Consider the following 27,118-nt stretch of genomic DNA (forward strand, 5'->3'; position numbering starts at 1 on the left):
TTTTGTTTTTTTACAAAAAGAGTATAAAACATACAAAAACCAGCTTTGTATCGACATATAGATCTGGGGCCGTACTTATCAAGCTTCTCAGAATGACTCCTAAGAAGTCTGCTAAGAGTTGACTTAAGAGTAAATAAATTCTTGGCTGAAAGCTGCACTTAAAAGTTAGTTATCAAGCGTCTTACTCACACTTTCAGCGAAGTGTAGGACTGAATCTTAAGTGTCACACTCAGAGCTGAATTACGACATTACTATGTGCCGTAAACGCAATTTTAGGTGACGTCATTTCTGTGTCCATAGAAATGACCAATCACGGAAGGGAATCCGTTGTCTAAGAATAAAGAAATATCTTGGAAATATTGAAGTGGACAATGGGAGTGTATATTTTGACAATAAACTACAAAATAATACAAAACAAACTAGTCCCCGCCGGCACTCACGCTACCGCTCCCTCTCTTCTCTCGCCCACACACTCACTGACGTCACTCACCTCACGGCCACACACATACGCTACTGTCATAACATTTTCTTTCCAATTCATTGATTAGGCAACTAATTTGAAACTGGTGTGGGTGGCTCTATATATACTAGCCCACTGCAGACACATGCAGAAATCAACATGGAATCGAAAAGTATTAAATCTGTGACAAAAATAATACCCGCTCTGTCTAAACGATACCGTTTGATCAGCTGCTCGTCATCAAACAAATCCAGGACATCGTTCCGCTCCCTGAATGTTCGCGCACGTCTCTCTCGCCTCAGTGCCATCCCCTGCTGGCAACTCCTAACCACTTAAGACACCTCTGAAGGTCTCTTAAATATCGTGGAGAGTAGGAGTGATTCTTAGACTTAAGAACGTTGATAAAAAGCTTTTATTCTTAAGTTGGAGAGTAGGACTAAATTTCGCAAATTCACAGGACTTAAGTGTAAAATGGCACTCTAAGAAGCTTGATAAGTACGGCCCCTAAAGTAGATCTACAGATTTAAGCATTGAAATTAAAATATATATCAATATATGACTTATTTTTGACACTTATGTGGGAGGCCCTTTTTTTTCTAAATACTGTTATTTTTCAAAAAATAATAATAAATCAAAATCAATGTTATGAATTATTGACATATTCAAGGCTCCTATTACCTCACATCAAATATTACACTAATACATTGCAAGAATCGACTCTATTGTCACCCCAGGAATCGGATCGAATCATTAGGTGCCAGAAATATTCACACCCCTGCTATCAGGAGTGCAAAAAAAAAAAATATTTGATTAATATCCGAATCACGATTTTTTTCCCCTCTCGGTTCTAAATCGATTCACAATTTTCAAACATCGATTTGAAAAATAATTATTTTTTTCCTACAATTTTTTTAAATATTTATCAGTTTATAAAAATAATTTTTTAGGCCATCTCTGTGCAACCAGAATGAGATTTTCTAACTGGTTTTGAAAAAGTTTCATTTATTTATAACTAGAGATGTCCGATAATATGGGACTGACGATATTATCGGCCGATAAATGCTTTAAAATGTAATATCGGAAATTATCGGTATCGGTTTCAAAAAGTAAAATTTATGACATTTTAAAAGGCCGCTGTGTACACGGACGTAGAGAGAAGTACAGAGCGCCAATAAACCTTAAAGGCACTGCCTTTGCGTGCCGGCCCAGTCACATAATTTCTACGGCTTTTCACACAAATGAGTGAATGCAAGGCATACTTGGTCAACAGCCATACAGGTCACACTGAGGGTGGACGTATAAACAACTTTAACACTGTTACAAATATGCGCCACACTGTGAACCCACACCAAACAAGAACGACAAACACATTTCGGGAGAACATCCGCACCGTAACACAACATAAACACAACAGCACAAATACCCAGAACCCCTTGCAGCACTAACTCTTCTGGGATGCTACAATATACACCCCCCGCTACCTTGAGTTGATTTATTTTGGAAAACCTTGTTACATTGTTTCATGCATCCAGCAGGGCATCACAACAAAATTAGGCACAATAATGTGTTCATTCCACGACTGTATATGTTGATATCGGTATCGGTAATTAAGAGTTGGACAATATCGGAATATCGGAAAAAAAGCCATTATCGGACATCTCTAATTATAAGACCAAATAATACAATGTGAGAATCATGTTGAATCGATTCTGAGTCGAATCGCCACCCCAGGAATCGGATCGATTCGTCCGTCCCCTAGCTAATATTTACAGAAGGAAGAGGTGTAACGCTGATGTGTGGAAACAACCAACCGGGCTGAGGTCCATGTAAGGCTCCAGCTTCTTCTTCAAGGGGACAGTCTCTAGTTTCAGCGCGGTCACTTCCTGTCCAAAGCAAGGGTTACAAAAACAAAGTCTTGGATTTTCCACACGGCTTGAACTCACCTCTGAGAGTTGAACCAAAGCTTGGTGAGTGAGCGACTTGTGCATGTTCCTGGAGGCCAGCTGAGCCTGGATCAAAACAGGATCGGAATTTCGATACCAGAACTGGGGTGTCCAAAGTGTGGCCCGTGGGCTAATTTGTTAATTGCCCGCTTCACATTCTAAACATACTATTATAAATATAATTTTTAAACGTTAAAAAGTGGGATAAAACAGCAAATTTAAGAAGAAAAAGTTGCAATGTTAACTCTAATAACGCAAAGCTGCCATGCAGGCTGTTTTTTTCTTTAAAAGTGTCATTGCCCATAAAATAATAATGAATCAAAATCAATGTTGTTATGAATTATTGACATTTTCAAGGCTCCTATTACTTCACATAAAATATTACACTTTAAAATACTTTTTGGGGAAAAATATTGCATATTGTGTGTGTTTGCCATAGAGAAAAGTAAGTTTTCTTTGACAAAAAGGCATTAAACCAACCAAAAAAAAAACACATAAATTTTTTTTTTTTTAAATGTAAAATCGACGCATGAATCTGAAGTTTATCTCGAGATTTAAGCGTTGAATGTTAAAAAAAAAATTTTTTCTTTTTGGACTTATTCTTAACACTTTTATGAGCGAGTCCTTTTGGAGCTCCGAGACTTTTAGAGCGATCACTGCTCAAAAAACAACAATTAATCAAAATTATGTTTCTATGAATCATTGAATTATTCAAGTACTTCACATAATATATTCCACTTTTATATTTTTGGGTGGAAAATATTTCATTTTGTTTTCTTTGCCATAAAAAGCAGGGCTTGTTTGTTTTTTCAAAAAAAAAAAGCATGAAACAAACAAAAATACAACTTAATATCAATTGATGGATCTGAAGTTGATCTCGAGATTTAAGCATTGAAAGTAAAAACAAAGTTAAAATAATACATGGCTTATTTTTAACATTTATGAATGGAGCTTATTTGAATCCCTGAGAATTTTAGTGGGATTGTTTTTTTCTGAAAACTGTCATTGCTCAAAAAATAATAAAGAATTCAAATCAATGTTTTGAATTATTGACACTTACTTTACATCAAATATTTCACTTTAAAATAGTTTTTGGGGAAATATTGCATATTTTGTGTTATTGCCATATAAAAGCAGGGTTTGCTTTTTACAAAAAAAAAAAAAAAAAAAAAAAAAAGAGTATAAAACATTAAAAAAAACAGCTTTGTATCGACAGATCTGATGTAGATCTACAGATTTAACCTCTTAAGGTCCAAGCTGTTTGTTTACATGCTTTTTTTTATTTCTCTTTGCTATTTAGGCTTATTGGACCCTAATTAGAATAAAAACTAAGAATCATGTTTTGATATGATGTATTTAGTCCATAAGTAACAAACGTGTACTTCATGTTTAGTGACATGCTAATTCTTATTTTCACACTTATTTTTTCCAAATTCCATTGTATGTTATACTCTTTTGACACCACCAGATGGCAGTATTAGTGTCCACATAAGAGGCCATAAGACCCCAATTCAGTAGTGTACACAATTTTGGAAATAAGAGCTAAAAGGTGCTGTCCACGCATGTGGCCACTAAGCCTTTAGAGGTTTTTAAGCATTGAAATTACATTTTACATCAATATGACTTATTTTTGACATTTATGTGGGAGGCCCTTTTTTCTCTTCTAAAAACGATTATTGTTAAAAAAAAAAAATGAATCAAAATTAATTTTGTTACAAATTATTGACATATTGAAGGCTCCAATTACTTCACCTCAAATATTACACTTTGAAAATCTTTTTGGGGAAAATATTGCATGTTCTGTGTTTTGCCATAAAAAGCAGTGTTTGGTTGTTTTTTTTTACAAAAAGAGCATTGAAAAAATGTTTTATATCAACAAATAGATCTGAAGTTGATCTAAAGATAAAGGAGTTGAAAGTAAAAAATATATATATATTTTTTTGCATTTTTATGACAGCGACCCGACCAAACTTAAGGAGAACCATGAAAGTTTTAAAAAAATTAATTGTGTTAGTTTTAGAAAAAACAACAACTATCAAAATGTCCCCCTGCCAGTGTAAAAAGTTTGGACACCCCCTTGCTTCGTCTTTCTTACCTCTTTCTTCTCCAGTCTGCTGCGGAGCTCTTTAGCCTTGTCCTTCACAAAGTCCATGTTCAGTAGCCTCTCCTCGGTCTTGGCGCTCTCCACCGCTTGACTCTTCAAAATGTGTTCGGCGTCCCTTTCGGGCGGAAGGAGAGACGTTAGCGCGCGGTTGTCGACGGCAACGACCACAGCGTTGGGACGTTCTCACTCTTCCAGGTTGCCGCGCAGCACCAGGGCGGCGCTGAGCCTCTTCTGCACCGCCAGACTCTCGCGCTCCGCCCTCCTCTCGGACTTCTCCGCGTCCAGCAGCTCGCCGGTGAGGCGGTTCAGGGCGGGCATGAAGCTGTAAAGAGACGTGTCTCGGACTCCCAGCACCGTGGCAATGTCCACCAGGGCGGACGTGTACATCGTGGAGGACTTGGACAGGCTCTCGTCGGTCAGGCCCACGCTTTGAAGGACCTCCTGGAGGTGAGCGCCTGCACGGACAAACTCCAAATCAGCATCAACACAATTTGGTATTGTAGCAGTGCCATGCTAAAGTTAGCGTTGCATTTGAATGGTGGACGATACTGATGGTCGATATCAGACCGATACTTTTTATCTGCAACGCCATTATCTAATTAACGACACACGTAACAAAAATATAAACGTTGTTTAAATATTCATTACAACAACGTTTATAGTTGGTTAAACCTTTCATTTATTTGCGACAACATCAGAAATGGTCCATATTATGGGGATTTCTCAAATCTGGACTACATTAATAAGCAATATCAATACATGCCGCGATAGACACGTAATCGATATCAATAAAAGATGCGTTCCATGTCTTCTTCGTCGGAAGAAAGCGGAAGCATGGTCAGTGGGAGTGACACGCTACCAGCCAATCAGGCGACAGTCTCAACTATCACGTGTTTGGTGGATTCTTTGCATGGAGTGAGAAGAGAAAGTCAAAATGAAGAAATTGTGGATAAAAGAGGAAAAGTCACCTGGACAGTGGCTCTTTTTGGGGGGGTTTGTATTCAAAGGGACCGTGGTCAGATGCAAGGCAAGACCGCTAATACCACACCAGTGTTTCCCACACATTCATTTATTTGTGGCGGCCCGCCACGAAAGAATTACGTCCGCCACAAATAAAATAAAAAAATTTAAAAAAAAGGTTTTTAATTTTTTTAAATTTTTGTCCTGTCCAGCTTCTCAGGCAAATTATATAGTTGATGTAGATGCCCATATACGCTGTTCACATTTACTTTACAAAAGAGAAGTGTAGGATACTTCTCTTGTTGCCTTATTTGTATTTGACCACTACTGTTTTCTGTTTATTTGTTACTGACTGTGGCAGGACACCTCTGCCTCTGTTTCACTTTATGTTGCTGGTAAATAATATGCTTGTAGTAGTAGGCTAAAGTTAAATTATTTAGTATGCACTAATTAAAGGGGCAGAGCTTTAAGAGACATTTTAGCTTTTATATTTTATAAGATATATTTTTTGTAAGAACCACAATTAATAAATATATTTCAGTGAATAACTTATTGTTCAAATCTGTATATAAATATGTACATAAAGTGTTGTAATTATATTGTAAAATGGATGGATGGATGGACGTTTAAAACAAAACTGTTATTATTAATTAGTAAGAATACATTTTTTGAGCCTTTTTAGACAATATCATATCATTGTAGTAAATTATGCAAATTACTCAATGATGTCATGGTGACCACGCCCATCGCCACGCCCCCATCGCCACAGGTATCTTGGCAGTTTATGGGAAACACTGCACACCACCTCAGCTCACCCTTTAGAGCACAGCTGCAACTTGTTGGCACTAGTGTTGCCCCGATACCAATATTTTGGCACCGGTACCAAAATGTATTTCGGTACTTTTCTAAACAAAGAGGACCACAAAAAATGTAATTATTGGCTTTATTTTAACAAAAAAATCTTAGGGTACATTAAACATATGTTTATTATTGCAAGTTTGTCCTTAAATAACATAGTGAACATACTAGACAACTTGTCTTTTCAGTGTTTCCCATAAACTGCCAAGATACCTGTGGCGGTGGGGGCGTGGCTATGGGCGTGGTCACCATGACATCATCGAGTAATTTGCATAATTTGCTACAATGATATGATTTTCTCTAAAAAGGCTCAAAAAATGTATACTTACTAATGAATAATAACAGTTTTGTTTTAAATGTCCATCCATCCATCCATTTTACAATATAATTACAACACTTTATGTACATATTTATATACAGATTTGAACAATAAGTTATTCACTGAAATATATTTATTAATTGTGGTTCTTACAAAAAATATATCTTATAAAATATAAAAGCTAAAATGTCTCTTAAAGCTCTGCCCCTTTAATTAGTGCATACTAAATAATTTAACTTTAGCCTACTACTACAACCATATTATTTACCAGCAACATAAAGTGAAACAGAGGCAGAGGTGTCCTGCCACAGTCAGTAACAAATAAACAGAAAACAGTAGTGGTCAAATACAAATAAGGCAACAAGAGAAGTATCCTACACTTCTCTTTTGTAAAGTAAATGTGAACAGCCTATATGGGCATCTACATCAACTATATGATTTGCCTGAGAAGCTGGACAGGACAAAAAAATAAAAAAATTGTATTTATTTTTTTATTTGTGGCAGACATAATTCTTTGGTGGCGGGCCGCCACAAATAAATGAATGTGTGGGAAACACTGCTTTTAGTAGTAAGTAAACAAACAAAGACTCCTAATTTAGCTGCTGACATATGCAGTAACATATTGTGTCATTTATCCACCTATTATTTTGTCAACATTATTAAGGACAAGTGGTAAAAAATTAATTATTAATCTACTTGTTCATTTACTGTTATTGTCTGCATATTTTCTGTTTCAACATGTTCTATCTACACTTCTGTTCAAATGTAATCATCACTTATTCTTCTGTTGTTTGATACTTTACATTAGTTTTGGATGATACCACAAATGTAGGTATCAATCCGATACCAAGTAGTTACAGGATCATACATTGGTCATATTCAAAGCCCTCATGTGTCTAGGGACATATTTCCTGAGTTTATAAAAATAATATCAATTTTTTTTTTTTAAACGAAAGAAGATTTTGTGATGCTAAAAAATATCGATGTAATCATAGTATTATCAACTAGATACGCGCCTGTACTTGGTATCATTACAGTGGATCCACCAGTGGCGTTTGTTTACATTGTAGCGTCCCGGAAGAGTTGGTGCTGCAGGGAACTCTGGGAATTTGTTCTGTAGTGTTTATGTTGTGTTGCGGTGCAACTATTCTCCCAAAATGTGTTTGTCATTGTTGTTTAGTGTGGTTTCATTATATGGCACATGTTTATGACAGTGTTGGCCTTGTCCATACGGCCACCCTTTGTGTGACATGTATGGTTGTTGACTAAGTATGCCCGTCAGTGTCATAACTACACCATTAACTTTAGTTATCAGGCCAAAATTAGTCAGTTCTCCTTTTTCTGTCTACACACTGTTTCTGCTTGTAAGTTCTCTGTGATTGTGCGGTACTGAATATGATGGGGTTTGATATTGGGTTGTTTGTGTTACAGAAGAGTGTGGGGCTGCCCATTGAGGCAGTGGTGCTGCTGCTGTGGTATGATGCCATTTCCAAAATCACTAGTGGTAATGGTGTGGCTATGTATGTGTGTAGTGTGCATATGTATGTATATATTAATAATTTATGTATATACAAGTTCATTAAGTTTGAACATAGAGTGAACAGGTAGTTCTAGCTCAGAGTAATTTATGATTTAAACAAAAGGGGCGGGATTAAATAAGTGCAAACTTCTCACTCCTTTTCAAATATGAGAAGAAAAAAAATAAAGAAAGTCCATTGCTCATTTTGTTTATTTTTTGTTTTGTTTTTATTCTCCATTGTTTTCATTTTGTTATAATGGCTGTTAAGGCTATATTACTGTATTGGATCAGGCTTGCTCTTGTTTGTTGCATATTTAAAATAAAATATATCTAATCCAAAAAAAATTAATTAGCACTATATTAAGGTATATCATACAACCTTAGTTGGCACTAAACCTGCACTTTCTTACACTTGATGAAGCATTTCTTACATATTCCTTCTTTTTAGGAGCTTATTGTTAAGTCTTCAATGTGATTTGACTATTTTGTTTACATTGTTGGAGTGTTCGTAGTCAGACCAATGTGGTCTGTAAATGACGCAATGCAAGACTGCTAATACCACACCACCTTATTAGCCACGCTCACCCTTTAGAGCACAGCTGTAACTTCCTGCTACTAAACCTGCAGAAAATAGTTCTTCTCAGGTGTGAGATAAGTGTTCAATGTGATTTCCATGCTTGTGTTGACATTTCCTTTCTGTCTTGATAGCTGAGGGATTATAATCAGAGGAAGGTTACATTTTAAATATCTATATATTTTTTTTAGATTTAAGATTGTTCTACTGGTCTTTATTTTCCACAGGTAATGAAAATATCAATATTTATCCATATCGACTGATATAAAATATTGTGATACAGTTTTTTTCCTCATTTTTGCAGTGCCTCACCGTCAGCCTGGTACTCTGAGGCCTTGTGGTGGAGGTCTTCTGTGAGCAGGGTGGTCTCCGTGCAGCGGGCCTCGCTGCTGCAGGCCAGCTGGTGGAGCACTTCCACGGTTCTGATGTTGACTTCGTACCGGGGCACGGCCTGCTCCCCGAACACGGCACTCAGCCAGCTGTTCACCTACCAAAACAACCACGTTGCCATGACAACAACGTCAATAACTTGACCAATAAAGTCTCTACCTACACACAGTTCGTTACCTTATCGACCTTTTCATCCATGGGCGAAGGAGAAGAGCGCGACAGGCTTCTTACAGGCGTGGAATCGGACAAACACACAAACTTATTTCCGTTTTCGCGCCGCCGACATTTTCTTTTTCTTCTACTTTTAATGGCGGCGGCACTCAACGTCACAGCTGCATTGCCGCCACCTACTGTATTGGAGTATGACGTCAGCAGACTAATTGTATACTTTTCACCCGACGCGTGAATACATTTCCACAAAACTAAAATGGCTTGCAAATCGTTCGGATAAGAATTAATGACGCATTAAATGAACAAGAAAGAGGTAAATAAATACGACTGGTCGTCTTCATGCCATCGCGTTTCCTCCAAAGAGTTAATAGTCAATTCAAGATGGCGCAGCCTTACGTGAAACAATACGGTTATGGTTTGAGTTTATTTCGCGGATAAACTCCCTTCCCAAAAGGGGTTTGAGAATGAAAATAAATAACTGAATGAATCTATGTTCACAAAAAAAAAGACAAACTAAATCGACGTTTAGTATATTTTGCCAGTCACAAAATACCGAAGCGGAAGTGTTTAAGACGGAGCTCTCTTGCTTCCTCCCCTCGCTCGAGTGTGCTCTGATTTTCAGCCGCGAATATTTAAAAATGGCGTCCCGGGGAATGTCTATTTCCAAAGCCGCCAACAAACCAAAGAAAAGTACGTTGCTTTCCGACGCCCTCAAACTCGCAAACAGCACATTCGAAACGCGAACTTTAGACTCCACCTTGGTCGGAGAAAGCAGCCAAGCGGAAGAAGACGATGACGGGCCGGCGGTGTTCGTCTGCGGGAAATGCAGGCTGCCTGTCGGGGACTCCATGTCGTGGGATGGAGCCGAGGACCAACACTGTCAAATACGCTTAAAAAGTGAGGTTTTTTAATCATATAAAAACAAACCCCGTTTCCATATGAGTTGGGAAATTGTCTTAGATGTAAATATAAACGGAATACAATAATTTGCAAGTCCTTTTCAACCCATATTCAGTTGAATGCACTACACAAGATATTTGATGTTCAAACTCATAAACGTTTTGTTTTTTTTGGCAAATAATCATTAACTTAGAATTTCATGGCTGCAACACGTGCCAAAGTAGTTGGGAAAGGGCATGTTCACCACTGTGTTACATGGCCTTTCCTCTTAACAACACTCAGTAAAGGTTTGGGAAGTGAGGAGACACATTTTTGAAGTGGAATTCTTTCCCATTCTTGCTTGATGTACAGCTTAAGTTGTTCAACAGTCCGGGGGTCTCCCTTCTGCTATTTTAGGCTTCATAATGCGCCACACATTTTCAATGTCTGGACTACAGGCAGGCCAGTCTAGTACCCGCACTCTTTTACTATGAAGCCACGTGGCTTGGCATTGTCTTGCTGAAATAAGCAGGGGCGTCCAGGGTAACGTTGCTTGGATGGCAACATATGTTGCTCCAAAACCTGTATGTACCTTTCAGCATTAATGGCGCCTTCACAGATGTGTAAGTTACCCATGTCTTGGGCACTAATACACCCCCATACCATCACACATGCTGGCTTTTACAATTTGCGCCTAGAACAATCTGGATGGTTCTTTTCCTCTTTGGTCCGGAGGACACGACGTCCACAGTTTCCAAAAACAATTTGAAATGTGGACTCGTCAGACCACAGAACACTTTTCCACTTTGTATCCGTCCATCTTAGATGAGCTCAGGCCCAGCGAAGCCGACGGCGTTTCTGGGTGTTGTTGATAAACGGTTTTCGCCTTGCGTAGGAGAGTTTTAACTTGCACTTACAGATGTAGCGACCAACTGTAGTTACTGACAGTGGGTTTCTGAAGTGTTCCTGAGCCCATGTGGTGATATCCTTTACACACTGATGTCGCTTGTTGATTCAGTACAGCCTGAAGGATGGAAGGTCACGGGCTTAGCTGCTTACGTGCAGTGATTTCTCCAGATTCTCTGAACCTTTTGATGATATTACGGACCGTAGATAGACTTAGACTTAGACAAACTTTAATGATCCACAAGTGAAATTGTTTGAAATGATGGTGAAATCCCTAAATTCCTTGCAATAGCTGGTTGAGAAAGGTTTTTCTTAAACTGTTCAACAATTTGCTCAGGCATTTGTTGACAAAGTGGTGACCCTCGCCCCATCCTTGTTTGTGAATGACTGAGCATTTCATGGAATCTACTTTTATACCCAATCATGGCACCCACCTGTTCCCAATTAGCCTGTTCACCTGTGGGATGTTCCAAATAAGTGTTTGATGAGCATTCCTCAACTTTATCAGTATTTATTGCCACCTTTCCCAACTTCTTTGTCACGTGTTGCTGGCATCAAATTCTAAAGTTAATGATTATTTGCACAAAAAAAAAATGTTTATGAGTTTGAACATGAAATATGTTGTCTTTGTAGCATATTCAACTGAATATGGCTTGAAAAGGATTTGCAAATCATTGTATTCCGTTTATATTTACATCTAACACAATTTCCCAACTCATATGGAAACGGGGTTTGCGTATATGTTCAATAAAAAATATAAAAATAACATTACAAAAATATACAAATAACAATAGACGACAACATTAAATAACAATGATGCGTTTAAGTTCAGCTCGGAAAATCACTGCCCTGATATGTTTTGATTCTAGGGACCACTGACAATGTTTTCATCGGAAATGACTCTCGGCTGCATGAAGCCAGCAAAGGTTATCTCTGGTAAGAAACTCCCGTCCATCTTCCACAGCAGGGTTTCCCACACATTAATTTATTTGTGGCGGCCCGCCACGAAAGAATTACGTCCGCCACACAAAAAAAAAATATATATATATAACATTTTTTTTTTTTTTTTTGTTTTTTTTTTTTTGTTGTCCTCTCCAGCTTCTCAGGCAAATCATATAGTTGATGTAGATGCCCATATAGGCTGTTCAGATTTACTTTACAAAAGAGAAGTGTAGGATACTTCTCTTGTTGCCTTATTTGTATTTGACTTTATTAAATGTATTTATATTAGAAACACAACATGTGTATATAACAAAGGGTGCAAAGTCTGCAGGCAGTAGGAAACACGTGGTTAAGTGTAGGGAGTAAAACTGATGGCAGTCTAAAGTTCAAGATTTTTGGAGCTCTTTGTTCAGTGGATCAGATGTTTGATGAAGCTCTGTGTCTATCTACCACCACTACTGTTTTCTGTTTATTTGTTACTGAACTGTGGCAGGACACCTCTGTCTCTGTTTCACTTTATGTTGCTGGTAAATAATATGGTTGTAGTAGTAGGCTAAAGTTAAATTATTTAGTATGCACTAAAGGGGCAGAGCTTTGAGACATTTTAGCTTTTATATTTTATAAGATATATTTTTTGTAAGAAACACAATTAATAAATATATTTCAGAGAATAAGTTATTGTTCAAATCTGTATATAAATATGTACATAGTGTTGTAATTTTATTGTAAAATGGATGGATGGATGGACGTTTAAAACAAAACTGTTATTATTAATTAGTAAGTATACATTTTTTGAGCCTTTTTAGAGAAAATCAAATCATTGTAGTAAATTATGCAAATTACTCGATAATGTTATGGTGACCACGCCCATAGCCACGCCCCCACCGCCACAGGTATCTTGGCAGTTTATGGGAAACACTGCACAGTGTATATTATTTTTGTAAACATTTTACAATCGTAACTGGAGCCGCCAATATGATGAGCAGTGCATTTTTCAAAGTACCGCAAGTCTTGAACTATTGAGTGTTTTCTAATGGAAGGAATCTGCACTTTTGAGTGGAATACGGGTTATTACGGTAATATACGTCAGGTCAGCTGCAAGCTGAGTGGGCGGGGTTTGATTACACGGAAGTAGATTTCTCCAACAAAGTTCTGTTGTGCAGAAAAGTGATGTTATATAGATGATTATTATCATTATATGGATCTGTGGGTGTTTTTGTCCTTTGCGTTCATGTTTCACCAAGTTTGTTGCATATTTGTTGCATTTTGCAGTGATAATCACCGGTGCCGCTCACACCGGTGAAATGAATGATGAATGATAGGTGGTGGTCGGAGGGGCCGTAGGCGCAAGTTGCAGCCACGCTTCCGTCAGTCTACCCCAGGGCAGCTGTGGCTACGAAAGTAGCTTACCACCACCAGGTGTGAATGATTGATGGGTTCAGAAAAACATGTAAAGCGACTTTGGGTACTTAGAAAAGCACTATATAAATCCCAGGTATTAATATTATTATTATAATGGCAATAAGTATTTCAATCAGAGGTGTTAATTTATGGAACAATCTTGACAGTGGAATAAAACAATCTAAATTTCTTTCTGTATTAAAAGAAAATGTAAAAAATCATGATGATGAAAAGCTATGACTGAGAATAATTATATATTCATTATTGCTTCAATTGTTAAATGAAAATATGGCTTTGAAAGTCAATTGTATTTGTGAAAATAGGGAACAGATATCTGCTCCTTTTCATTCATATTTTACTTTAATGTTATGTTTATTGTTTTATTTTTAATTTATTATATTGTTAAATTGTTTTATGAATGAACTGAACTGATTGCAAAAGATTGATCTCGAGACAGACGTTTGGGAAGTAAAGAGGAGAAATGTTATTAATATTCAGTGTTTTATCCATCCATCCATTTTAACCGCCTGTCCCTCTCGAGGTCGTTTATAGTTGATATTACAAATCCCACTTTATTTATTTTCATGTACTGTATTTTTCGGAGTATAAGTCGCTCCGGAGTATAAGTCGCACCGGCCGAAAATGCATAATAAAGAAGGGAAAAAAACATATATAAGTCGCACTGGAGTATAAGTCGCATTTTTTGGGGAAATGTATTTAAAAAAGGCCAACACCAAGAATAGACATTTGAAAGGCAATTTTAAATAAATAAAGAATAGTGAACAACAGGCTGAATAAGTGTACGTTATATGAGGCATAAATAGCCAACTGAGAAGGTGCCTGGTATGTTAACGTAACATATTATGGTAAGAGTCATTCAAATAACTATAACATATAGAACATGCTATACGTTTACCAAACAATCTGTCACTCCTAATCGCTAAATCCCATGAAATCTTATACGTCTAGTTTCTTACATGAATGAGATAAATAATATTTGATATTTTACGCTAATGTGTTAATCATTTCACACATAAGTCGCTCCTGAGTATAAGTCGCACCCCCGGCCAAACTATGAAAAAAGTTTTTTTATTCAGCGAAAAGGCTGTAAAATTCAATTCAGGTTTTTTTAGGTGCTTTTTAGCATTTTATCAGGGTTTTTATTGTGTTGAGCTATTACCCTCTTTCACTAATTCTGAACACCCTGCACATGTTCAAAGTGTTGCTTAAAAAAGGAATCAATCACACATACTGCAGAATGCCTGACATTTTTGACTGCAATTTGTGTTAAAAAAAAAGTCAGTGTCATGTTAAAAAATAGGGGAAAAAAGACTAAGACCGGTGAATTTTGTCACACAATCATCAGTCAGTCACTCTTCTGTTACACAGAAATATCCTCCTGCTATCATACCATATATATATATATATATATATATATATATATATATATATATATATATATATATATATATATATCAGTGTTTCCCACACATTCATTTATTTGTGGCGGCCCGCCACGAAAGAATTACGTCCGCCACAAATTAAAAAATTTAAAAAATATATATATATATATATTTTATTTTTATTTTTTTTATTTTTTTTTGTCCTGTCCAGCTTCTCAGGCAAATCATAGTTGATGTAGATGCCCATATAGGCTGTTCACATTTACTTTACAAAAGAGAAGTGTAGGATACTTCTCTTGTTGCCTTATTTGTATTTGACCACTACTGTTTTCTGTTTATTTGTTACTGACTGTGGCAGGACACCTCTGCCTCTGTTTCACTTTATGTTGCTGGTAAATAATATGGTTGTAGTAGTCGGCTAAAGTTAAATTATTTAGTATGCACTAATTAAAGGGGCAGAGCTTTAAGAGACATTTTAGCTTTTATATTTTATAAGATATATTTTTTGTAAGAACTACAATTAAGAAATATATTACAGTGAATAACTTATTGTTCAAATCTGTATGTAAATATGTACATAAAGTGTTGTAATTATATTGTAAAATGGATGGATGGATGGACGTTTAAAACAAAACTGTTATTATTAATAAGCATACATTTTTTGAGCCTTTTTAGAGAAAATCATATCATTGTAGTAAATTATGCAAATTACTCGATGATGTCATGGTGACCGCGCCCATAGCCACCCCCCACAGCCACAGGTATCTTGGCAGTTTATGGGAAACACTGTGTGTGTGTGTGTGTGTGTGTGTGTGTGTGTGTGTGTGTGTGTGTGTGTGTGTGTGTGTGTGTGTGTGTGTGTGTGTGTGTGTGTGTGTGTGTGTGTGTGTGTGTGTGTGTGTGTGTGTGTGTGTGTGTGTGTGTGTGTGTGTGTGTGTGTGTGTGTGTGTGTGTGTGTGTGTGTATATATATATGTATATATATGGTATATTAGGGGTGTAACGGTACACAAAAATTTTGGTTCGGTACGTACCTCGGTTTAGAGGTCACGGTTCGGTTAATTTTCGGTACAGTAAGAAAACAACAAAATATACATTTTTGGGTTATTTATTTACCAAATTTGTAAACAATGGCTCTATCCTTTTAACATTGGGAACACTATAATAATTCTGCCCACGTTAATCAACATTAAACTCCCTCAAGTTGTTGCTCAGATTAAATAAAATGACAAAACTTTTCTTCTACGTATAAAGAGTGGAACATTAAACAGTTTCAAGTCAACTCCTCATGCTTAATTTATTACAGCATTTGGGAAGCCTGTAGTTGATTTTTATTATGTAAATGTTGTATTTTTTATTAACATGTGATAGCAGGGACCCTGCCATTCAAAACTAGGCTGCTGCATTACTAGTGATTCATGTAACTATAGATGAAAAAATGGTACAATAGCAATAGGAGGAGAGACTATTCATCCCTGAACACCATGGAGTTCATGTAGGCTTTATGATGCACTTACATTATTATATCAACTATCAGAGACAGAAACTCTTCATTTAACATAATGTCCTTTTTTGCTGCTTCAACACAGCTCAATCAACACAGAAAAAGGTCAAGTGAAATAACAGACAGACAGGGCTTTGCTGTCCGTAACACACACACCGCAAAATGAGCTAACGTTACGCTAAAAGCTAATTAGCCTTCACCTCAAGCCAGGACTGCGAGCGAGCTGAGCTGCCTTTTATATTTCTAGAAGGTCAACAGGCTCATAGTGATGTTACTAGTAGTTGACTGGGAGGGGTTTATTATCATTTGGGGAGAGTCCGCTGCCTGACGCTTACCTGCTAAACGCTAAGCACTGACTACATGCGCTCTGAATACGCACTGCTGATTGGCTGTTACCGCTCTGTTTGTAACCAATCAGATGATTGTGTGGGTGGGACAATGCTGGGTTCTGTGTAGAGCAGTGTTTTTCAACCTTTTCTGGGCCAAGGCACATTTTTTTCATTGAAAGAATCTCGAGGCACACCACCAGCAGGAAACATTAAAAAATGAAACTCAGCAGCCGATATTGACAATAAAAAGTTGTTCTCGCAATTGTTGGATAAGAATTCAAACCATAACCAACCATGCATCACTATAGCTCTTGTCTGAAAGTAGGTGTACTGTCACGACCTATCACATCACGCCGTGACTTATTTTTAGTTTTTTGGTGTTTTCCTGTGTGTAGTGTTTTAGTTCTTGTCTTGCGCTCCAATTTTGTTCTTGATTGTCATGTCATGTACGGATGTACTTTGTGGACGCCGTCTGCTTCTCCACACGCTGTAAGTCTTTGCGGTCGTCCAGCATTTCTGTTTTTGTTTACTTTGCAGCCAGTTCAGTTTTCCCTTCGTTTTGCCATCCCTAAGCTTCAATGCCTTTCCTTAGCAGCACTTACCTTTTGTTTATTTTTGATTTAAGCATTAGATACCGTTTTACCTGCGCACTGCCTCCCGCTGTCGTCTGCAAATTGTGATCACGACAAACCATGTTCCCGACATCTACAAAGCAATTTGCTACCTGCTGCCACCTACTCATATGGAAGAGTATTACACGGTTACTCTGCAGATCTCTAGACAGCACAGACACTCAACAACGGCACATTTGCGGATTATTGGTTTGCAAAAAATATTTTTAAACACAATTAGGTGAAATTACATAATCTCCCACGGCACACCATACAATATCTCACGGTACACTAGTGTGCCGCGGCACAGTGGTTGAAAAACACTGGTGTAGAGGACTGACAGAAACAGAGGCAGAAGGAAGCAGCTACTTAATATGTTCATGTGGAAACTCGTTCGGTACACCTCCGAACCCAACCGAAACGGTTCAATACACGTACCGTTACACCCCTAGTAATTACACTACACTACACAATGTTACCCTTTTTATTATTGGTCGCACTAATTGGACTAACCGCTAACCATTTCCTTGGAGTCGCACTAACAGGACTAACTGCTAACCATTTCCTTGGAGTCGCACTAACAGGACTAAGCGCTAACCGTCCTGTTAAATATAAACATGAGACTTTTTCCATCGAGTGCCAACATTTCTTGCTGGTGTTCTGGCGCGATTAGTTTGGTCAACTTGATGTCCCGAGAAAAGCTAAGGTCTTAAGTATTTATTTGAGATGTCAAATAACATCAGGTTATAGAGGAGCAAGGCTACACTGCTTAGAGAGAGAGAGAGAGTGACAAAGAAACCTTGAAGATCTTAGGAATGTGAGATAAGAGAGGAGAGGTTGGCACGACGTGGCTTGTTTTTGAAGGAAGGTTGATGAGCAGAACAGATTAACTGATTGTGAACAAGAATGTTTTGGTTAAACATTGGGAAAGGCTGTAATACAGCATCAATCACAAAATAAACCTTTTTGGCGCGGTCAAAAGAGCGATACAATCTAAATTATTGATCTTCTGCATCCATCAGAACAGTTCTTGTCTCGTGTTCTTGGAAGGTGAACCAAGCAGAGCTATCTCGGCAAAGCCCCAGGAATTTAGCAGGGGGCGAAAAAAAAGAGTCTTATCTTTAGACAAAAAACAAGCCCACGCAGTGAAGGGAAGCAATACAACATAAATCTCTCCCAACTGAGCCACGCCATCTCGTATGTACATAATTAGGGCTGTCAAAGTTAACGCAGCAGCGATCGTTTTTTTAACGCATGATTAATGTTTTTGACCCTTGGCCCGTTCCGTAGTTTGGGGAAATGTGTAATGGCGTCCAGTAACTGTTGAGCCACACCAAAAAGTGAACCAAGCAGAGCTATCTCGGCAGAGCCCCAGGAATTTAGCAGGGGGGGGGGGCGAAAAAAGAGTCTTGTCTTTAAACAAAAAACAAGCCCATGCAGTGAAGGGAAGCAATACAACATAAATCACATGAGGACTGTTACTTACCTAAAAATTGTTGTTAGAGAAGAGATTACTAAAATATACATTTTGCCACAACATAATTTGTTGTTAGCATTGTTTAACCCGGAAATTACTGACACTAACCCCCCTCACCAGCCGCCATCTTGGCGAGGTGGCGGAAGGGGAGGCACTAATTAGTTGAAAACTTATACTAATCTATTGCTCTCCCTGCAGTATCGTCAAGGATCTGGTGTGCCGGGGCTGCCACTCGGTGCTGGGCATGGTCTACTCCTCCACCCCCAAGAGGCTGGACAGCAAGAGATTCACTTTCTGTTTCAACGTGGCCGACATCGAAAGGTTTGCTCAGACTGCGGATTGTAGAGGGCACACTGTAAAAAAAAAAAAAAAAAAATCAGTAAAAAAACGGTCATCTACTGCAGTGTTTTTCAACCTTTTTTGAGCCAAGGCACATTTTTTTCATTGAAAAAATGCGGAGGCACACCAGCAGCAGAAATCATTAAAAAACTAAACTAAGTTGACAGTAAAAAATCGTCGCAATTGTTGGAAATGACTTTAAAGCATAACCAACCATCCATCAATGTAGCTCTTGTCTCAAAGTAGGTGTACTGTCACATCACGCCCTGACTTATTTGGAGTTTTTTGCTGTTTTACCGTGTGTAGTGTTTTAGTTCTTGTCTCGCGCTCCTATTTTGGTGGCTTTTTCTCTTTTTTTGGTATTTCCCTGTAGCAGTTTCATGTCTTCCTTTGAGCATCTACTTTGTTTTAGCAATCAAGAATATTTCAGTTGTTTTTATCCTTCTTTGTGGGGACATTGTTGATTGTCATGTCATGTTCGGGTGTACATTGTGGACGCCGTCTTTGCTCCACAGTAAGTCTTTGCTGTCGTCCAGCATTCTGTTTTTGTTTACTTTGAAGCCAGTTCACTTTTAGTTTCGTTCTGCATAGCCTTCCCTAAGCTTCAATGCCTTTTCTTAGAGGCACTCACCTTTTGTTTATTTTTGGTTTAAGCATTAAACACCTTTTTACCTGCACGCTGCCTCCCGCTGTTTCCGACATCTACAAAGCAATTAGCTACCTGCTGCCACCTACTGATAAGGAAGAGTATTACACGGTTACTGTGCCGAGCTCTAGACAACGCCGACACTCAACAACGGCACAATATTTGCAGATTATAATTACTGGTTTGCAAAATATATTTTTAACCCAAATAGGTGAAACTGTATCTGAATCTCCCACGGCACACTAGGCTGTATCTCACGGCACACTGGTGTGCCGCGGCACAGTGGTTGAAAAAGACTGATCTACTGGTAGTAGCTACGGCTGCCAAACGAAAACCATAAAATTAAAGTAAAACATTGTAAACCAAATAATGATCAAAAACATTACAGAAATTTTCATGAAACGTTTTGCGGAAAAATATCGTAATTTTACAGATTTTTACTAAATTATTAAGATCAACCACCTTTAATAAAGTGACGATGCAAACAGTTCTGCAGAAAAATACCTTTTATTCTACAGTTTTTCCAAATGATTACGATCAAACACCTTTAATGAAGTGACAATGCTGGCAGTTCCACAGAAAAATACCATTATTTTACGGATTTTTTCTGAATTGTTAAAATCAACCATCTTTAATAAAGTGACGATGCAAACAGTTCTGCAGAAAAATACCTTTATTCTACAGCATGGGTGTCAAACTCTGGCCGTGTAATTTCACTTGGCCCTTGAGGCGATATCAAATTAACACTAAAGCTGGCCCGCCGATCCTCCCGGGAGTCTTCCAAACGCCCGCCCGCCCGCCCGCCCCAACAGCCAGTAATTGTTCCCGTTTTCTTTTTTTGATTTGTTCCTTACTCGGCATTTTGAGAGCTGCCTGACCTAAATTCACCCAACACCTGACGTCCTTCCAGACCCTGATGCAACTAGTGTATCTCTGGGAACAACTCGGCTCTTCTGGTTGTCAGTTAACCTTTGACACACGCTTCCAAAATGTCTGCGCCCGTGTTGTTTATACCGATTAACCTTAATTAACAGACTGCCTTTTTTCAATTAAAGGACCACAACTATGGAACTCTCTACCTGACACTTTGAAAAGTATACCTGCACTTGTCACTTTCAAAAAACAGACAAAATTGGGGCTAGTTGAGCAACAATCGTGTTCCCATGTTTAGTTTTTCCTAATTGGTTTTTATCTAGTCTGCACTTTGTCTGTGTTATTATTATCATTATTATCGACTCCTCTCTGCCTTATTCTTTTCATTTTCTTATTTTTAATGATGTTAGATCTGTGTTGTTGTTGTTGTTGTTGGGGACAAGTGGTGTAAATTAGCTTTGGCTACAAACACTATGACGCATACATTGGATAACTTTTTCAGATGTCTATGTTTCTGTATCTGTCCCTATTTCAAATAAACATTTATATATATATATATATATATATATATATATATATATATATATATATATATATATATATATATATATATATATATATATATATATATATATATATATATATATATATATATATATATATATATATATATATATATATATATATATATATATATATATATATATATAATCAGTGTTTCCCACACATTCATTTATTTGTGGCACGAAAGAATTAAGGACGCCACAAAAAAATATTTTTTATTTTTTTTAATTTTAATTTTAATTTAAAATTTTTTCTGTGTCCTGTCCAGCTTCTCAGGCAAATCATATAGTTGATGTAGATGCCCATATCGGTTGTTCAGATTTACTTTACAAAAGAGAAGTGTAGGATCAATATTTTTAGAGCTCTTTGTTCAGTGGATCAGATGTTTGATGAAGCTTTGTGTCTATCTACCACCACTACTGTTTTCTGTTTATTTGTTACTGACTGTGGCAGGACACCTCTGCCTCTGTTTCACTTTATGTTGCTGGTAAATAATATGCTTGTAGTAGTAGGCTAAAGTTAAATTATTTAGTATGCACTAATTAAAGGGGCAGAGCTTTAAGAGACATTTTAGCTTTTATATTTTGTAAGAACCACAATTAATAAATATATCTCAGTGAATAACTTATTGTTCAAATCTGTATATAAATATGTACATAAAGTGTTGTAATTATATTGTAAAATGGATGGATGGATGAATGGACGTTCAAAACAAAACTGTTATTATTAATTAGTAAGTATACATTTTTTGAGCCTTTTTAGAGAAAATCATATCATTGTAGTAAATTATGCAAATTACTCGATGATGTCATGGTGACCACGCCCACAGCCACGCCCCCACCGCCACAAGTATCTTGGCAGTTTATGGGAAACACTGATATATATATATATTATGCCATGTCTTAAACAGTTGAAAGTGTACAAAAAAAAGTCATGTCGGGGTGTTTTTATCAATTTATTCGACGAAACAATTACGTTACAACTGTCCTGTCCATTAACCAGTAAAAAGTTGCATGTTCTTGCCGCGGTTAAATTCGAACCCAGAAGTGACACGCTAACAGCCAATCAGGTGACAGTATCAACTATCACGTGTTTGGTTGATTCTTTGCATGGAGTGAGAAGTGAAAGTCAAAATAAAGAAATTGTGGATAAAAGAGGGAAAGTCACCTGGACAGTTTGGCACTTTTTTGGATTTTTTTTTCCTCAAAGGGACCTTAGTCAGACCAATGTGGTCTGTACATGATGCGAGGCAAGACCGCTAATACCACACCACCTTAGCGGCGCTCACCCTTTAGAGCACAGCTGTAACTAAACATTTGATACATTAAATATATTTTTCTCCTGCTCCTTATTTTCTACAGGTCTTAAAAATACCAATAATTATCAACATCGATCGATATATATCGTGATACAGTTTCAAGTCATATTGCCCAGCCCTAATCTACAGTACATGTGCAATATCATTACTACCAATGTGTATATTTATGACATTGTAGTGTTTGTTCTCTTCCTGTGTCCTTCCCCATGATGGACTGCAGCTACGTGCTGGGCTCAGCCAGCCAGATGTTGGCAGCCGAGGACCCCAAGGAGCAGCCGGTGACCGTGGAGTACAAAGGCCGTGTTGAGAAGCAGATGTGTGAGGTAAACGATGATTGTCTCCTCCCCTTGTCATCTCTTTGTCTGCTTGCGTTAAAAAACAACAGGTCAATGCCAACAGCACGGAGTCTTTAGGCGAGCTGTTAACACGAAACACTGATCAATAATCAATGACGTCATCACTAGTTTCAGGCACAAGCTCATCTCAACATCTAAAATATTATGTTAAAAAAAAAAAAGACATTTCCTTTTTTAATCCTCCCAAAGAGTTAAAAACATGTCGAATAAGAATATTAAAGAGTTTACTTGAATGGTAGGAGGGATATTTCTTAATCACCCTTTGTTTGGAGGGGGGAAAAATAGTCAGAAGTTGTCACCATGGCCAGCAGGTGGCGGTGTCAGCAAGCCTTTTTTTATGACCACACCGCATGGACAAAAGAAGAGCATGTGGCGGAATCTTTGTTACTGGTGAGAAAAACATGTTTGTGCGTGCCAGTGCGACATCTTTTGTCAAACAGGTTGGACGATTTTAAAACACTGCACGTCAACTATGATAATAACTCATCACTATCATTTGTGGCGTATAACGACCAAAACATGTCAGTGTCAATCAAAATTTAAAAGGATTTTTGTGTTGGATATAACTCAGGGTGTACCTAATGGAGTGGCTACTACGTGAACAAAGCTTGTATTGTCTTTTGTGGGAGCTTTTTTTTTTTTTTAAGTCCAAATCATGAATGAATGAAGCCTACATGTGTCACCACCTCTTGTCAATCAGTCAACAGGTCCCGCCCACTTATTTGTGCTGCAGCTTAGCCCATATTTTCCAATATGTGGGCTAATATTTGCATATCCCAATTTACTAAGTGTGTCGCCCGAGGGGTCCTCCTCCGTGTGGCTCCACACTGCCACATTACCGCTGCTAATGATGCTAAATGCTTTTACCGCCGCGAGGTAATGACGCAATCAAGTTTAAATGGTTAAAAAGAAGAAGAAAAAAAACGTTTGTTGGGCCTTTTGGAACACTGGAAGGCCATCTGTGTATGAGACAGTAAAATACTTCAAAGTGGTAACTGTTGGACTTTTAGGTACATTACAAAAACATGTATCTTGTTCCCAAACTGTACAACCCCAAAAAACAAGGTTTTCTAAAACCAGAAGCGAACTGAAACAGCCCATTTGCTCAACCCAGTACTGCACTCCAGTGTTTCCCATAAACTGCCAAGGTACCTGTGGCGGTGGGGGCGTGGCTATGGGCGTGGTCACCATGACATCATCGAGTAATTTGCATAATTTACTACAATGATATGATTTTCTCTAAAAAGGCTCAAAAAATGTATGCTTACTAATTGATAATAACAGTTTTGTTTTAAACGTCCATCCATCCATCCATTTTACAATATAATTACAACACTTTATGTACATATTTATATTGATAATTATTGGTATTTTTAAGACCTGTAGAAAATAAGGAGCAGGAGAAAAATATATATAATGTATCAAATGTTTAGTTACAGCTGTGCTCTTAAGGGTGAGCGCCGCTAAGGTGGTGTGGTATTAGCGGTCTTGCCTCGCATCATGTACAGACCACATTGGTCTGACTAAGGTCCCTTTGAGGAAAAAAAATCCAAAAAAGTGCCAAACTGTCCAGGTGACTTTTACTCTTTTATCCACAATTTCTTCATTTTGACTTTCACTTCTCACTCCATGCAAAGAATCAACCAAACACGTGATAGTTGATACTGTCACCTGAATGGCTGTTAGCGTGTCACTTCTGGGTTCGAATTTAACCGCGGCGACCGCGGCAAGAACATGCAACTTTTTACTGGTTAATGGACAGGACAGTTGTAACGTAATTGTTTCGTCGAATAAATTGATAAAAACACCCCGACATGACTTTTTTTTGTACACTTTCAACTGTTTAAGACATGGCATAATATATATCTATATCAGTGTTTCCCATAAACTGCCAAGATACCTGTGGCGGGGGGGGGCGTGGCTATGGGCGTGGTCACCATGACATCATCGAGTAATTTGCATAATTTACTACAATGATGATTTTCTCTAAAAAGGCTCAAAAAATGTATGTTTACTAATTGATAATAACAGTTTTGTTTTAAACGTCCATCCATTTTACAATATAATTACAACACTTTATGTACATATTTATATACAGATTTGAACAATAAGTTATTCACTGAAAAATATTTATTAATTGTGGTTCTTACAAAAAATATATCTTATAAAAATATAAAAGCTACAATCTCTCTTAAAGCTCTGCCCCTTTAATTAGTGCATACTAAATAATTTAACTTTCGCCTACTACTACAACCATATTATTTACCAGCAACATAAAGTGAAACAGAGGCAGAGGTGTCCTGCCACAGTCAGTAACAAATAAACAGAAAACAGTAGTGGTGGTAGACAGACACAAAGCTTCATCAAACATCTGATCCACTGAACAAAGAGCTCCAAAAATCTTGATCCTACACTTCTCTTTTGTAAAGTAAACCGGAACAGCCGATATGGGCATCTACATCAACTACATGATTTGCCTGAGAAGCTGGACAGGACAAAAAACAACAAAAAATCTATTTGTGGCGGCCTTAATTCTTTTGTGGCGGGCCGCCACAAATAAATGAATGTGTGGGAAACACTGCACTCAATTTTGGACTCCATGGGTGGCGTTCATTCTATTTGTCAACCATTTAAAATAAGTGAGAGATGCACAATAGGGTTTCGTAACTAGTACTGTCTTTAGGCTCTATACAGGATGCTCTGATTGCGTAAAATAACTTTTTAATAGTAGGGATGCAATAATGTGAACATTTCATATTGCGGTCATTGTGACTAGGGCTGATATGGCCTTTTATTAATATCTTGATATTTTTGGGCCATGTCACGATACACGATATATATCGCAATATTTTGCCTTAGCCTTGAATGAAAACTTGTTGCATATAATCACAGCAGTATGATGATTCTATGTGTCTACATTCAAACATTCTTCTTCATACTGCATTCATATATGCTCATTTTAAACTTTCATGCAGAGAGGGAAATCACAACTAAAAGTGTATTTATGAAAGAGTTATTAAGCAGTGGCACAAACATTCATGTCATTTCAAAAACAGAAAGTGCAAGATTGTCAGAGACATTTTAAAACAAGCTATGAGTGCAATTTTGTGCATGATGTCACTAAGATGACATATCAAAACAACACTCAATTAAAGTGCACTTTTTGTACAGAACGCCACTACAATAGTTGAAAACAAATAAAGTGCACTTTTGTGCATGACGTCACACAAGATACCGTATTTTTCGAACTATAAGTCGCAGTTTTTTTCATAGTTTGGCCGGGGGTGCGACTTATACTCAGGAGCGACTTATGTGTGAAATTATCAACCCATTAACGTAAAATATGAAATAATATTATTTAGCTCATTCACGTAAGAGACTATCCAATCCAACTATTGTGGGCTCACACTCCTCAGCCTTCCCGGTAAGGTCTATTCAGGTGTACTGGAGAGGAGGCTACGCCGGATAGTCGAACCTCGGATTCAGGAGGAACAGTGTGGTTTCGGTCCCGGTCGTGGAACTGTGGACCAGCTCTATACTCTCGGCAGGGTCCTTGAGGGTGCATGGGGGTTTGCCCAACCAGTCTACATGTGCTTTGTGGACTTGGAGAAGGCATTCGACCGTGTACCCCGGGAAGTCCTCTGGGGAGTGCTCAGAGAGTATGGGGTAACGGACTGTCTTATTGTGGCGGTTCGCTCCCTGTATGATCAGTGTCAGAGCTTGGTCCGCATTGCCGGCAGTAAGTCTGACCCGTTTCCAGTGAGGGTTGGACTCCGCCAAGGCTGCCCTTTGTCACCGATTCTGTTCATAACCTTTATGGACAGAATTCCTAGGCACAGTCAGGGCGTTGAGGGTATCTGGTTTGGTGACTGCAGGATTAGGTCTCTGCTATTTGCAAATGATGTGGTCCTGATGGCTTCATCTGGCCAAGATCTTCAGCTCTCACTGGATCGGTTCTCAGCCGAGTGTGAAGCGACTGGGATGGGAATCAGCACCTCCAAGTCCGAGTCCATGGTTCTCGCCCGGAAAAGGGTGGAGTGCCATCTCCGGGTTGGGGAGGAGATCTTGCCCCAAGTGGAGGAGTTCAAGTACCTCGGAGTCTTGTTCACCAGTGAGGGAAGAGTGGATGGTGAGATCGACAGGCGGATCGGTGCGGCGTCTTCAGTAATGCGGACGCTGTATCGATCCGTTGTGGTGAAGAAGGAGCTGAGCCGGAAGGCAAAGCTCTCGATTTACCGGTCGATCTGCGTTCCCATCCTCACCTATGGTCATG

General features: G+C 38.1%; 2 protein-coding genes across 2 annotated transcripts in view; one reads left to right on the plus strand and one right to left on the minus strand.

Moving 5' to 3' along the window:
* Positions 1-9,679, minus strand: part of haus1 (HAUS augmin-like complex, subunit 1) — a 10,243-nt gene extending 564 nt beyond the window's left edge. Inside the window, exons 1-6 of the mRNA XM_062046761.1 lie at positions 9,305-9,679; positions 9,050-9,224; positions 4,695-4,962; positions 4,499-4,622; positions 2,404-2,469; positions 2,272-2,343 (exon numbers count right to left, since the gene is read on the minus strand). Coding sequence (XP_061902745.1) covers positions 2,272-2,343; positions 2,404-2,469; positions 4,499-4,622; positions 4,695-4,962; positions 9,050-9,224; positions 9,305-9,325 — 726 coding nt within the window. The 5' untranslated portion in view covers positions 9,326-9,679. The remainder of the gene's footprint in view (positions 1-2,271; positions 2,344-2,403; positions 2,470-4,498; positions 4,623-4,694; positions 4,963-9,049; positions 9,225-9,304) is intronic.
* The window catches only part of mis18a (MIS18 kinetochore protein A), a 22,705-nt gene continuing 5,237 nt past the window's right edge, over positions 9,651-27,118 (plus strand). The window contains exons 1-4 of the mRNA XM_062046762.1: positions 9,651-10,195; positions 11,953-12,019; positions 18,948-19,070; positions 22,710-22,812. Coding sequence (XP_061902746.1) covers positions 9,781-10,195; positions 11,953-12,019; positions 18,948-19,070; positions 22,710-22,812 — 708 coding nt within the window. The 5' untranslated portion in view covers positions 9,651-9,780. The remainder of the gene's footprint in view (positions 10,196-11,952; positions 12,020-18,947; positions 19,071-22,709; positions 22,813-27,118) is intronic.

The sequence above is a fragment of the Entelurus aequoreus genome, linkage group LG05, assembly GCF_033978785.1.
Source record: "Entelurus aequoreus isolate RoL-2023_Sb linkage group LG05, RoL_Eaeq_v1.1, whole genome shotgun sequence".
Taxonomy (NCBI): domain Eukaryota; kingdom Metazoa; phylum Chordata; class Actinopteri; order Syngnathiformes; family Syngnathidae; genus Entelurus; species Entelurus aequoreus.